Source organism: Mastomys coucha, unplaced genomic scaffold (genome assembly GCF_008632895.1).
Source record: "Mastomys coucha isolate ucsf_1 unplaced genomic scaffold, UCSF_Mcou_1 pScaffold7, whole genome shotgun sequence".
Classification (NCBI taxonomy): Eukaryota; Metazoa; Chordata; class Mammalia; order Rodentia; family Muridae; genus Mastomys; species Mastomys coucha.
Window position 1 is genome coordinate 64,408,680 of NW_022196913.1, and position 14,785 is coordinate 64,423,464.

The 14,785-nt window shown below is 42.4% G+C and overlaps 1 protein-coding gene across 4 annotated transcripts in view; it reads left to right on the forward strand.

Annotated features, from left to right (window-relative positions):
• Positions 1-506: 506 nt before the first annotated feature.
• Naa35 (N(alpha)-acetyltransferase 35, NatC auxiliary subunit) overlaps positions 507-14,785 on the forward strand; it is a 55,874-nt gene continuing 41,595 nt past the window's right edge. Inside the window, exons 1-3 of one of the 4 annotated variants that reach the window (XM_031359498.1) lie at positions 507-583; positions 1,461-1,589; positions 11,337-11,370. In XM_031359498.1, the coding sequence (XP_031215358.1) occupies positions 508-583; positions 1,461-1,589; positions 11,337-11,370 (239 nt within the window). In that variant the 5' untranslated portion in view covers position 507. Of the gene's footprint in view, positions 584-639; positions 751-1,124; positions 1,288-1,460; positions 1,590-11,336; positions 11,371-14,785 lie in introns of those variants that run through there. The other 3 variants (XM_031359499.1, XM_031359501.1, XM_031359500.1) reach the window with 3 other exon arrangements.

The following is a 14,785-nucleotide window of genomic DNA, read 5'->3' on the forward strand; positions in this document are numbered from 1 at the left end:
GCTGGCCTCGAACTCAGAAATCCACCTGCCTTTGCCTCCCAAGTGCTGCGATTAAAGGCGTGCGCCACCACCGCTCGGCCCCTTTTAAAACATTTTTATTTTTCATTAATCCAGGACCTGGCTCCCTTTCCTAACTCCACCCATACCCACACAAAATCTATTTGATGTCTGATTTATTAAGAAAAAAAAGTAAAGCATCTGAGTTTGGAAGGAAAGTGCTAGCTCGATGTAAGTGGTTTTTGTTGTTCTTTTTTTTTTCTTTACAAAGTCCTTGCATGCTGAATGCAACACATAAAAGAGATCATCTCGCACAAGCACAAAACAGCAATATGGCAGGCTGCTGCCCCATCCTCCGGAAGCTCCGCCCATCCCCTTCACCCTTGAGTCACCTTTCAGAGTTTCCCCAAGAAGCTGAGCCGGATGAGGCGGGCTGCCAGCCCCTAGGCTCCGCCTCTCCCGGGGTCCCGCCCACGGACCGGTGTGGGCCGGAAGGGAGGAAAATGGAGCATGGCTTCCGGTCCCGCGATGTGCTGTAATCCCGCGAGACGAGAGGATGACCGCCTACCGGGCTATGGCGGCCTAGGTGAGGGAGGGGGCGTGGCCGGTGCGCGGAGTCCCGAGAGTCGTGGGTGGCGCGCGCGCCCAGGGCGTACGCATGCGTGCACGCGGCCAGCGGAGCGGGGCGGGGCTGAGAGGGGAGGGGGCGGCGGCGGTGTTGGTGTCGGTGTCGTTCTCTTCGTGGCGCGGACGGTGCGTAGTGGCGCGGGTGGTCGTGGGAAAGTACCCCGGGTGGGCTGTGTGGCGCCGGCACGACCCCGCAGCCCGCTGTGGCGGATCTCGGGGAGCGGGCACCGGCGGCCGGTTCCTCGCCGCGCCTGGGGTCGGAGCCGGTGGCGCGCGCCGCGAGGCCGGGCAGTGCCCGTGTCGCCTGGGCGACGAGGGCCGCCTGGCGCCGGTTCCCCGCCAGGCACCGCGAGGACCGGTCCCGGCCTCGGCCGCGCTCGCTCCACGGGCCAGGGTCTATGCGGACGCGCCTGCCGGGCGAGGCCAGGCCCAGGTCTTGTGAAGCCCGCCAGGTGAGGGATGCTCAGCTGCTGCTGAGCCGTGAGGGTGGCTCCGGTTCCCGTGGGCCAGTGTTGACAGTCGGCGTCTCTGGAGTTGTGTCTTGGACTGGGATGCTTGAAGAGCTCTGAACGAGTTGGAAGAAGCTGTGAGTCCTGGCAGGTGGGAATCTCAGTACGTGAGCAGCAGCCCTGTGAAGTGTGAGGTCTGATTGCTCAAAGCTAGGTGGGTTTTGTTTGTTTGTTTGTTTGTTTTTGCTTTGTTCTTGCAGAATTCAAAGGCGTTCTGCCTACAAAGTTTAGGAAGTCTTTCACCCCAACAAACACTTGGGCAGTTTTGCAGCTCCTTTTCCTGCCGAGGCTATATTCTCTGCCTCAAACCAGTGTTCCCTTTTACAGGCATAATGGTTATGAAAGCTGCTGTAGATGATGATGCTTCGGGATGGGAGCTCGGTGTCCCTGAAAAAATGGAAAAAAGTAGCACAAGTTGGGTGGACATAACCCAGGATTTTGAAGATGCTTGTCGAGGTGAGTTTGAATTTTGGGGCTTTTGGTTCAAAGCCTGGGGCAGGATACATTGTGTTTTCTCAACTTTGATTTTAAAAAATAAAAAGGGGGGCAAGATAGCTTTGTGATTTTTATCAGATTTGTAGTTTTGTTTTAGAGAAAGTCTCCTGCATCCCAGGCTCACAAGGGATTTTCTGTTGTAGAGGATGACCTTGAATTTCCTGCTCCTCTTGGATATTGAGATTACAAGCCAGGTGTACAGTGTCAGGCTCAATGTTGATAACCATACATTACTCTGTTCTCTGCTTTTACTTTTTGCAAATGTATCTTGGGTAAGACTTTAAATACATATGTTGACGATTTTTTATGAAAGATTTTCATTTATGTATCTGTACACACTTGTGTGCATGTGGGTGCCAGAATAAGGCATTGGATCCCTTGGCGATGTAGTCATAGGCCTTTTCAGGAATCCTGGCTTATGCTGGGATTTGAACTCTGGTCCTCATGATTGTGTACCACATGCTCTTTGAGCCACCATTCCAGATCCATCTTTCCAGCTCCATGACAGTTTTCTCCTAAAGTTTTGTAACTTCAACAGATTAGCTAATCCATGGCAGCAGTGCCTACCTGTACAAATGTCTTAATTGGGCACAAGAATTTTTGCGTGTTTGAGATTTAAAAATGATCATGTCCTATTCTTCTCTTAAGTTCCTTTGGTTCTTAAGTTCTCATTGGAAGTAGAATAACACACAGACTCTGTCGTGGTTTCCTAAGCTCTGGTCTCTACTTACTGCTGACTTCAGTTTTCTCCCATTGCCCTGTCCTTTCCACTCTTACCCCATTGAACACCAAGGTGCCTTCCAGGGCTTGTGTGAGCTGTCTTCCCTGCACCTTGAGTTACTTTGTATTAGACTACCATGTTTCGCTTTTGTACTTTTTACGTATCTTTCCTGATGAAGAGCTCAAAAGGATACCTGTAAGTAGATGGGCTAAAGAATATCTTAATTGAGCCACCGTGTTTATCGTAGGTGCTTATTGTCCACTTTACAGGCCATGGTATAGGCTTGATGATGGCAGAGATCATGTGTATAACTGTAGCTATAGAGTTGTGTATGGCATATAGTAGGTCCAGTGTTTGGTAATAACTAGGTTTAGTGGCATATACTAGTAGTGCCGGGCCTAGCTACTTGGGTGTTTGAGTCAGGAGGATGCCTTGAAGCTGTGCTGTTCTGAGAAATGCAGACCTCCCTCTGTAATAAGCACTCTCCCCTCTCCCCAGCAGTATTTAGAGACGTGATATAGTGAGCATGTTTGTAGTTTAAGGGAGAGAGACCAAGGGATGAGAGGAAGGAGCAAGCAGTAAGAGAGCTTGGGTTGAGAGAAGATGGGTCCAAGATCTTGTAGTGACTAAAGAAAGGCATAGGATATGTGGTGCTGAGATAGGAAAGGTAAGGTAAGGCTGTGAAGATAAGGGAGGAGTGGCGCTTGCCAGCCAGGTTTTTGGTAATAATAAGGTGGTTTTTGAATACTGCTTTGAAGGAGAGGAGTGAAGACTTGGTGTAGAAGCCAGCCAGTCTAGAAATCATGTCCTTCTGTCCCTTTGATGGTTCAAACTAAATGTCCACTTAAAGTTTGTCTCAGTGAGATAGTGTGAGAACTCTGGACCAGGTCTCCCTGTCTACTGCTCCATGTCTACCAGGAGGAGAGCTGTGTTATGTGGCAGGTTTTGTGCTCAAATGTTTGGGTGATTAAATGGTTCACATCTGTCATTGTGTTGTTTTTTTGTTGTTGGGTTTTGTTTGTTTTTTGTTTATTTGTTTTGTTTAAGTAATCTCTATTGGAGGGTTGGTGTCATGAGCCTAAGTGGGAAAGAGGAAAGTAGTTTCTTAAAGGAAAAGTCTCATTTGTGTAATTGAAGATGAGGAAATGACCCTAGATTGAGGTAAGCCATTTAAGCCAGAGCTCACTGAGAATTTTGTTTTGGTGATCCTGAATAATCCTGTTTGGCCACAGGACAGTTTTTAGGTGAAAATCTTCAGTGTTGCTGGTTTGAGATTGTTTTTTGGGCAGTGGGAAAGGTTTTGAGCCTGAGGTTGAGAATGCATTTTTCTTGATGTTTATAACTTAAAATTAGCATATAGACATGTCACTCCTCTCCCTCTGTCCCTCCTTCTCTTTGTACCCCATATTCCTCTCTGTATTATGCTGTCACTTGAGTGCTGTTACCCTCCACACCTCTTTTCTTCAGAGCCTCTTTCTGCCCTTTCGTGGGTTCTTTACTAATCTTTGCTCTCCACCTGCTTCCACATAAGTACACGGATCCCCATGTGAGACAGTACTCACAGTATTTGTTTTTCTGGGCCTAAGTTACCTCACATAATTTATTTTCTATTTTTATCCAGTTTCCTACAACTTTAATTTTTTGTATGGCTGAGGCAGTTCCACAGTGTGTATATCTCACATTTTCATTATTTGTTCATCTGTTGGTGGACATCGAGGCTGCTGCCATTCCCTTGCTGTTGTGACTGGAACAGCTGTGAACGTGGGCGTGAGGTATCCCTAGTGAGATAAGACCTTCCAATTTTATGCCCACATTCATGCAGAAGGGTAATGTGGTGGATCTAGATTGCTTTATTTCTTTGTATTTATTTATGACAACCTCTGGCTGATTTCCATTGTCCTGTGCAGTTTCCACCGGCAGTGAGCTCAGGCTCTGGGTCACTCCGTGGGCAGCAGGATTTGTCACCATCCGTCTTCTTGCTCACAGTCAGTCTGACCAGGGCAAGGTACAGTTGCAGAGTAGTTTTAATTCCTTTTCCTTGGTGATGAAGGGTGCTGAACATTTCTTGTACTAACATTGACTACTCAGGCTTCTTTTGAGAATGGTCTGTTCAGCTCATTAGCCCATTTGTTGTTTGACACTTTATTCTTTTGGTATTTAATTCTTGGAGTTCCTTATTTCTAGATATTAACCCCTTTCTGAAGAATAATAAGTAAAGGTTTTCTCTCCTTTCGACAGCTGTGTTCCCTCTGTTGATGGTTTCTTTGCCCATTCTGGGGCTCTTTTGTGTACTTGGTGTGCTAGTCAGAAAGTCCTTGCCTGGGCCTACATCTAGTTAGTCTGCCCCTAGCAGTTTTAGTGTTGTAAGTTTTGCAGTAAGCTCTTCAATATACTTCGAACTGGGTTTTGTACTGGATGAGAGAGAAGCGTCTAATTTCTTTCTTCTACAAATAAATATTTAGTTCTGCCAATATCATTACTGGGTAGGTTGCCTTTTTCCAGTGTGTATTTTGACACCTTTGTTCAAACACTAAGTGGCCACAGCTGCAGCTGTGTCAGTTTATTTCTGGGTCCCCTGTTCTGTCCTCTTGGTCTGCCTGTCAGGTTTTTTGCCGCTCCTTTGCTGTCTTTCCCACTATAGCTCTGTGTTAGGGTTTAAGGTTAGGTGCTGTGGTGCTCCAACAATGGTCTTTTGATGAGACTTGTTTTGTCTGTTGGTGGTCTTTTGTGTTTCCATATGAATATAAGGATTGTTTTTTTCTAATTCTATGACTGACTTGTCATTGGGAATTTAATGAGGACTGCATTGTAGGTAACTTTCAGAAATGTTGCTTTCACAGTAATTACTTTCAGTAGATGTGCTGGTTGGTTTTGTCAACTTGACACAAACCTAGACTTACTAATTGATGAGGAGGGCCCACATGGTGAAGGGCAGTTCCATCTCTAGGCAGGTGGGCCTGGGCTGTATAAGAAAAGTAGCTGAGTAAGACAGGAAGAAAGCCAGTAAGAAGTGTGTCTATGCGTGCGTGCTTTCATTCCTCCAGGTTCCTGCCTTGAGTTCATACCGTGCCTTCCCTCCATGATAGCTGTAACCTGTAAACCAGATTGACTTAGTTAGGGTTGTACTGCTGTGAATAGACACTATGACCAAAGCAACTCTTATAAAAACAACATTTAATTGGGCTGCTTTCTGGTTCAGAGGTTCAGTCCATTATCAAGGTAAGAACATGGCAGCGTCTAGGCAGGCATGGTGCACGAGGAGCTGAAGACCACTAGAAGACTGTCTTCCAGGGAGCTAGGATGAGCCCACATCCACAGTGACACACTTACTCCTAATAGTGCCACTCCCTGGCCCCCATAGGCTTGTTCAAACATATGAGTCTATGGGGGCCATACCTAAGCATAGCATAATGGAAAATACATTTAGTCCAACTCAAAAGTCCCCATAGTCTATAGTAGTCTCAACAGTGTTAAAAGTGTAAAGTTCAAAGTCTCTTCTGAGATTCATCCAATCACTTAACTGTAATTCCCAAAGCAAGACAGGGAACCAGCTAGGTAAACTCCATACTATTATCTCCATGTCTGGTATCAAAGCAGTCTTCAGATTTCCAACTCCTTTTTCATCTTTGTTGACTGTAACAAGCTTCTTTCTCCTGAGCTGGTTCCACTCCCTGTTAGCAGCTTTCCTCAGCAGGTAGCCCACGGCTGTGGCATCTCAAACTTCTTGGGGTCTCCAAGGCAACTTCAATGTCACAGCTTCTTGTTTCAATGTCTGGGATCCTCTCATGGTCTTCTGGGCTTCTTCAAAGGGCTGGTGTCATTTCTCCAGCTCTGTTTTCTATAGCACTCTAAGCTCAGGTTGATCCACTCCTCTGCCACTGTTGTTCCTACTGCTCATCTCATTGTACTGGCATCTCCAGTATGCTGGGGTCTTCCCCTACAACTAGAATTCACCAATAGCCTCTCATAGGCTTTCTTCATGGTACCAAGCCTCAACTCCTTTGTATAACCCCTTCAGTCCTGGGTCATCAATTGCAACTGAGGCTATACCTTCACTAATGGCCTTCCATGGCCTCTCACAGTGCCAAGTCTCAGCTGCTCTTCATGATCCCTTCGTGCCTTCAAAACCTGGGTGACTCTTACATATTACCAAGTCCAGCTGCAGCACGAGGTACAGCCTTGGTTATCTCTGGAACACAGCTTCTTTGTGCTCTCAGAAAACACTTGCCAGAAGATTTCACCTCGGTGATGCTAGCCTCTTCTTAATCACTGCTAATTTCTTAGTTCCAGCTAGCCAGCATCAATTATCCTGGTAGTCCCTTTTATTCTTGACTCCAAAGCCAAAGCGGCCATGTTCTGCTGCTTGCTGGGGCTGGAACATGGGCCCGGAACATGGGCCCCACTTATTCTATTACCAACTTTCTGTTTTCCAACTCCCTCACTGCCTAAGATTAGCTGTCCTGGAACTTGTTCTGTAGATTGACCTTGAACTAAGAGATCTTCGTGGCTCTGTCTCCTGGATTAAAGGTTTGTACCACCATGCCTGGATTTAAGCTTTTCTTCACCTAGAACTTGCTCTGTCTCAGGCTGGCCTTGAAATTAGAAATCTGCTTGGCTTTATCTGCTGGGATTAAAGGTGTGTGCACCATGCCTGGATCTAAATTAGCTGGGTAGGATCTTGCCCCAAAGTCCCACTGCTTTAATTTGTTTGTTATCTCCTTGAACACAAGATTCACTTCATGGTACCTCCGTTAATACTCAAGTCATATATTTTATATTTTGCCTTTCTAAGTTTGCTTTGCTTGTTTAAAATTCTCTTCATGAGACTTAACCAGAAAACAAAGTCTATTATGATGGGTGTTTCTGAGATTTCCTTTGTCAATGTAGTTAATCTGCATCTCTTCACCTTAGCTTCAAGCAGACTCTTCAGACAAGGGCAAAAAGTAGCCACATTTTTCACCAAAATACCACAAAAGCAGTCTCTATGCCAGATACTGAAATTCTTCTCCACTGAACCTTTTTGGGCCAGGTCTGCACAGTTCTAATCACTCACAGCAACAAAGTCTTCCATATTCCTACTAGGATGACCTATTAAGTCCTGCTTAAAACATTCCATGGCTTTCCAAATCTAAAGTCCCAAAATCCACATTCCTCCGAAAATTCAGGCCTATCACAGCAATACCCAACTCCTAGTCCCACCTTCTCTCTTAGTTAGGGTTTTACTGCTGTGAACAGACACCATGACCAAGGCAACTCTTATAACGAACAACATTTAATTGGGGCTGGCTTACAGGTTCTGAGGTTCAGTCCATCATCATTAAGGCTAGAACGCGGCAACATCCAGGCAGGCATGGTGCAGGAAGAGCTGAGAGTTCTACATCTTCATCTGAAGACTGCTAGGAGAAGACTGGCTTCCAGGCAGCTAGGATGAGGGTCTTATACCCCAGACCCACAGTGACACACCTACTCCAACAAGGCCACACCTTCTAATATTGCCACTCCCTGGGCAGAGCATATACAATCCATAATACAGATAAACCCTTTTTTTCCCCAAGTTCCTTTTGGTCAGTGTTTTATCATGGCAGCAGAAAGCAGACTGCTGCAGATCTGATAAGATGAGATGGGGTGGTGCCGTGAGAGGTGGCTCAGTGGTTAAAAGCATTGGCTGCTCTTGTACAGGACTAGGGTATGGTTCCCAGTATCCAGATAGTGGCCTACAACATCTGTAACTCCAGTTTCAAGGAATATGATATTTCCTCAGGCATTTGTGGGCACCAGGCACACCCATGTAGTGTACATATACATGTGCAGGCAAACACTTAGACAAACTTTTTAAAAAGAGAGTTATTTTGTTTTGCCTTTTGTTTTTTTTTCTAAAATATTTATTTTATGTATGTGGTATTCATACCAAAAGAGAGAATTGGACCTATTACAGATTGTCATGAGCTACCATGTGGGTGCTGGGAATTAAAGTCAGGACCTGCAAGAGCAGCCAGTATTAACTACTGAGCCATCATCCCTTCAATGCCATAGAAAGAGTTTACGTAGCATTTATATTGCTTCGATAAAACAGTATGACCAAAAGCATCTTTGGCAGCTAAGATTTGTCTCAACTGAGGGAAGCTGGGGCAGGAATCTAGAGGTTAGAACCGATGCAGAAAACATGGAGGAGTACTGCTTACTGGTTTTCTTTTTTTTTTTTTTCTTTTTGTTGTTTCGTTTTCTTTTTATATTTCAAGACAGGGTTTCTCTGTGTAGCCCTGGCTGTCCTTGAACTCAGTCTATAGACCAGGCTGGTCTTAAACTCAGATCCACCTGCCTCTGCCTTTTCCATCACCAATCTCAGCCTGATTTCTTCACAGCACTCAACACCACCTCCCCAGGGTGGGACTGCCTATATTGAGCATTTCTGCAGACCCAGTTCTGTGTGTGATGGTTTGAATGTGAATGGATGATACATTTGAATGCTTGTTTCCAGGTGGTGGGTGGTTTAGGAAGGGTTAGGAGGTGTGTAGCCTCGGGAGGAGTTGTATCGCTAGGGTAGGCTTTGAGGTTTCTAAAGCCCAGACCAGGCCCAGTCTGGCTCTCTTTCTCTGCCTCCGACTTGTGAATAAAATATAAGTTCTCAGCTACTGCTCCAGGGCATGCCTTGCTACCTGCTACCATGCTTCCATCCTGCCCTGATGGAAATGGATGGACTCTTAACTCCCTGGAACTAAAAGCAAGCTCCCAGTTCAATGCTTCCTTTCATAAGCTACCTTAGTCATGGAGTCTCATGGCTAGTTTAATACACACAACACAATCTAGAATCACCCGAGAGGGAACCTCAGTTGAGAAAAATGCCTTCATAAGATTGGGCTTTAGGAAGCCTAGAGGGCATTTTTCTAATGTGATTGATGGGAGAGAGTCCAGGTCATTGTGAGTGGGGCCACTCCTGGGCAGGTGGTCCTGGGCTCTGTAAGAAAACAGACTAAGCAAGACATGTGGAGCAAGTCAGTAAGCAGCAGTCCTCCACAGTCTCTGCATTGACTCCTGCCTCCGGTTCCTGCCCTGTGTGAGTTCCTGCCCTCACTGCTTTTAAACTACTATAAGGAGCTGTGAATGAAATAAGCCTTTTCCTCCCCAAGTTCCTTTTAGTCATGGTGTTTCTTCAAAGCAGTAGTAACCCTAACTAGGACAGTCTCTCTTTACAGAAATACAACAGTAGCTTAAGACATTTCAGTGTAACCTATGGTCTTTGTTACTCTTCAGAGCTATTATTGAAAGGTGAATTTATTTGCTGTTGATTTTACTGTGTTTATTCCTCTCCTCTTTCTTAACTATTATCCTAGCATGGTTATTCTTCTCTGGCTTTGTAAATAGCTGTTTTTCTCTCCAGCCTAAAGGATTCCTTCAGGTATCTTTTGTAAAGTTGTCTAGGTTGTTATAAATTCCTTTAGTCTGTTTTTATTATAGTAAAAAGTTTTTATTTCTCCTTCCTTTATGACAGATAGCTTTGCAGGCTATAGTAATTTGGACTGGTGGCTATTAGTCAGATCTTGAAATTCATCTTTCCAGGATCTCCTGGCTCTTAAAGCCTCATTTGATAAGCCTGTTATTCTGTGGGGCCTGCTTTTATGTGTGACATGGGAAGTACTTTTCTCTTGACATTTTCAGTTTAATTCCTTTGCTCTATATATTTAGAGTTTCAGTTAACATGACAAAGGGAGGTTCTTTCTGGTTTTGTCTTAGGCTGCTTTAGAAGCATTGTTAGAATCCTACCTTGAGGTTTCACTGATTTGGGATGCTATATAAAGGTTGGATTTAGGCCATCTCTGGTTCATTTTAAAATCGAAGTTTGAAGATTTTGTCTGTTTTCCTCCCCCGCCCCCAAACCCCCATTTGCCTCTCTGATGCTGTCTCTTCCTCCCTTTTGTACAGGGATGGAGCTCTAGTGCATGCTGGGTGATCCATGAACACTGTGTGGATCAGCAGTTTACTCAAAGTGTTTTGAGTATTTAAGTAAACCTGAGTCTTTAATTGTTCCTGTAGCAGCAGAGGTTAGATGAGGACCTTGTGTGGTTTAGAAACCAGAGCAGTTCTATCTGTGGGACAGTCACACAGTGCAGTGAAACACTTGTAACTTTAAATATGATTTTCCCCTTCCCTTCTCCCCCTTGCTCCAGGCCACTCCCCCATAGGGTTGTTTTGTTTTGTTTTGTTTTGTTTTGTTTTTTAAACAACAATCAATTTAACAGTCTTTTTAAAAATTTATTTATTTATTATATGTAAGTACACTGTAGCTGTCTTCAGACACACCAGAAGAGGGCGTCAGATCTCATCACGGGTGGTTGTGAGCCACCATGTGGTTGCTGGGATTTGAACTCATGACCTTGCAAAGAGCAGTTGGTGCTCTTCCCCACTGAGCCATCTCACCAGCCCTTGTTTTGTTTTTTTAATTTGTTTCTCCTTGCGGATGGTTGTGAGCCACCATGTGGTTGCTGAGATTTGAACTCATGACCTCCAGAAGAGCAGTCAGTGTTCTTAACCACTGAGCCATCTCTCTAACCCCTAAAAATGATTTTTAAATTTGTAATTCTTACCTGGAATATTAAGATGGTTGTTTACTTGTTAATCTTCAGTCTTCTTGTTTTTCTTTTTTTTTTTTTTTTTTTTTTTTTTTTTTTTTTTTTTTTTTTTTTGACCCACTTCATAATGTTCTTGAAAACATCACTGTGGTAATTGAGTAGCTAGCCAATCCTTAGAAATTTTTTTTTTTTTTTGGAGACAGGGTTTCTCTGTGAAGCCCTGGCTGTCCTGTAGGTCAGGCTGGCCTCGAACTCAGAAATCCACCTGCCTCTGCCTCCTAAGTGCTGAGATTAAAGGCGTGGGCCACCACCACCCGGCTAGAAAATGATTTTTAAAGTAATCCAAGCATGTTTCCTCTTAGTCTTGAAGCTTAAACTTAATTGCATTATTAAAGTAACTTTTCTCTGTGATTCTTTTAGAACTGAAGTTGGGAGAACTGCTTCATGATAAGCTGTGAGTATTTGTGTAATAATAGTAGAAAATTTTAATCTTTTTTTCCTCAGGTAGAATATTCTTTGAAGTCTAAGTAAATTTATGTTTCAAATGAGTTGTAAATACAATTTCTATTTCAGTTTGGGTGAGCTATCTTGAGTCACTGACTTGGTTAAGATAAGAAACGTCAAACTGTCAGGATACTTTTCACGAAGATGGACATACTAAACATGGGATTTTCTCTTTGTTCTTGTTTTTTTGAGACAGGGTTTCTCTGTGTAGCTCTGGCTGTCCTGGAACTCTGTAAGACTAGGCTGGCCTCAAACTCAAATCCACCTGCCTCTGCTTCCCAGGTGCTGGGATTAAAGGTGTATGCCACCACTGCACGGCTGAACATGGTTTTTTTTGTTGTTGTTTAAGATTTATTTATTTATTTATTTATTTATTTATTTATTTATTATACATAAGTACACTGTAGCTGACTTCAGACACACCAGAAGAGGGCATCAGATCTCGTACAGGTGGTTGTGAGCCACCATGTGGTTGCTGGGATCTGAACTCAGGACCTTTGGAAGAACAGTCAGTGCTCTTAACCGCTGAGCCATCTTGCCAGCCCTGAACATGGGATTTTTGAGGAAAGCTATCAGTTGTATGTCTAGTATGATAGATTTGTCAATGACTTAATGCTAATGTGGAATAAAATTGAAGATCTCTAAGTGAACCAAAGGAAGGGAAATCCTGGCCCATATTTATATCTCACTGTGCTGCTGCGGACACTGTGGCCAGGCTCCTGCCTGGTTAGGACAACAAAATCTTGAATTAGCAAGTGAGTAAATTTAGATAATATTTGCTGGAGGAACAAGGAAAGAGCTGAAATTTGCTCTTAAAGCCTTAGTGTGTTAAGAATAATCTAGAAAGCTTTAAAAATCCCTGGCTGGATCCAAAATTTCCTATTTGAGTCAGCTTGAGACCAGAGTTAGAATTTTCAACAGCTTCCGAGGTCAGACAAGTTGCTAATCTACGTTAAGAACTTAGGCTTTTTCTACAGTTGCTTTTTCTTTATAGCTTTGTAGATTATGAAAAGAAAGGTTTTGTTTACTTGTTTTACAGGTTTAGAACTTTGATCTATTAAACATTTGGATTTTCCCATGAGATAAGTAGTTTTTCTCAAGCTTTAACTGGAAGTTTCTATGAGTGTGAAATTCCTTCGTTTGCTGTATTTCTCATAGAACCTGTTCATAGAGCTACCCACTAGTCTGTGTATTCTAGAATGTATTTATTCATTCTCATAGCAGTATTTGGCACTTGATGAAACCATATTGTTCTATATTGGTTTTGTTGACAAAACTCTTGCATCCTTGAGTGCTTTCCTGTTTGACTTGAGGTCCTACTGTTTTAGTCAGTACTTTCAGGCTTTGTCAGCATGAGCATTGTCTTTGCTGTACTGTAAGCAGTTTGCCAGAGTGTCTTTTGTTTTGTTTTTGTATTTGTATTTGTTTTTGTTTTTCAAGGCAGATTTACTCTATGTAGCTCTGGCTGTTCTAGAACTCACCCTGTAGAACACAGAGATCCACCTGCCTCTGCCTCCACCTCTGGATTGCTAGAATTAAAGTTGTGCACTGTCACTGCCCAGCTTGCCACCATACCTTAAACTGAATATAACATTAGCATCATGGTGGAAGTTTGTCTTCATGAAGTTTATTTTGTTCTTTTAGAATTTGAAATTGAATGCAAGCTCTTTCCCACTGTATTACATCCCCAGTCCTTAAAGCTCTTTTTTTTTTAAGTTTTATTTCATTATAATGAGAAAAGTTACATGATTTCAATTTATCTGAATTTGTTAACATTTAAAAACATTTTAAGTAAATAGAATTAAGTCATATTCTTGTTTTCCTTTTGTACCCCAACTCCTCCCTGAGACCCCCCTTCAATACCTACAATATATATTTTTTGTCATATTCTTTAAAATTTATAAAATAACAATACAAATGAGTATTATAAAAGTTGTTTGATATAAAACAACAATCAATTTAATTATGTAGGTGCTTATCTACAGCAATACTGAAAATACATACGTTTTTCTCAATATAAATTTTAAACAACTCCAAAATGTATTAACTGTATTTTTCAAAATAATACATCACTACTAATATTTTCTTAAATGAACATAAATATATAAAGTATTTTTTTGTTTGTTTGTTTGTTTTTTATTTAGTAGAGCTTAAAATCTTGGCTCCTACTGTGGTAACTTGATACAAGAGTTACAAATGTCAAGCAAAGCATTCAGTCTTACTCTTCGTTGTTCTCTTACAAGTCACCTCCCAATTTAATTATCTACATTTCTTCTGGGTATAAAAATACTTTTAAAATATGTAAGCAGTTCTGAAAACCATAGTATAGTGCAAAAACATGAAATAAACAATACTACTAATAGAGAGACTGAGATAGGAGAAGCAAGATCTCAAGACCATTATGTTGTACACAGCAAGACACTGTCACAAACAAACAAGCTGAAACTTTATATGGATTGTACAGTATTGGACCCATTTCTCCAACTACCAATTTAGAGAGACCATTGGATGACAGTCAGTAAATTTCTAATTCCTCATATTTTTGGATTTCAGTCGATTAGGATATGTTGGTAATATTAATTTTCGTATTAAGATATTAAGAAAAAGTAATTGTTACTTCCTGTTTTTGTTGTAAGAGGTAGAATTAGGTTTGTGTGGATTTGTTGAAAGATTACTTTCTTGCTTCTTCTAGGGTATAGTTTTGCTCCTTATATTGATGTTTTTCATCTGTTATCCTTTGTAGGGCTGGATTTGAGGGAAAATATTGTATAAATTTTGTTTTGTCATGGGATATCTTGTTTTCTCCATCTATGGTAATTGAGAGTTTTGCTGGGTATAGTAACCTGGGCTGGCATTTGTGTTCTTGTAGGGTCTGTATGACATCTACCCGGGATCTTCTAGCTTTCATAGTCTCTGGTGAGAAGTCTGGGGTAATTCTGATAGGCCTGCCTTTATATGTTACTTGACCTTTTTCTCTTACTGCTTTTAAAATTCTTTCTTTGTTTAGTGCATTTGGTGTTTTGATTATTATGTGATGGGAGGAGTTTCTTTTCTGGTCCAGTCTATTTGGAGTTTTATAAGCTTCTTGTATGTACAAGAACCTCTCTTTCTTTAGGTTAGGGAAGTTTTCTTCTATAATTTTGTTGAAGATATTTACTGGCCCATTACATTGGGAGTCTTCACTCTCTTCTATACCTGTTATCCTTAGGTTTGGTCTTCTCATTGTGTCCTGGATTTCCTGGATGTTTTGGGTTAGGAGCTTTTTTCTTTTTGCATTTTCTTTGTTGTGTGTCAATGTTTTCTATGGTGTCTTCTACCCCTAGGATTCTCTCTTCTATCTCTTGTATTCTGTTGGTGATGCTTGC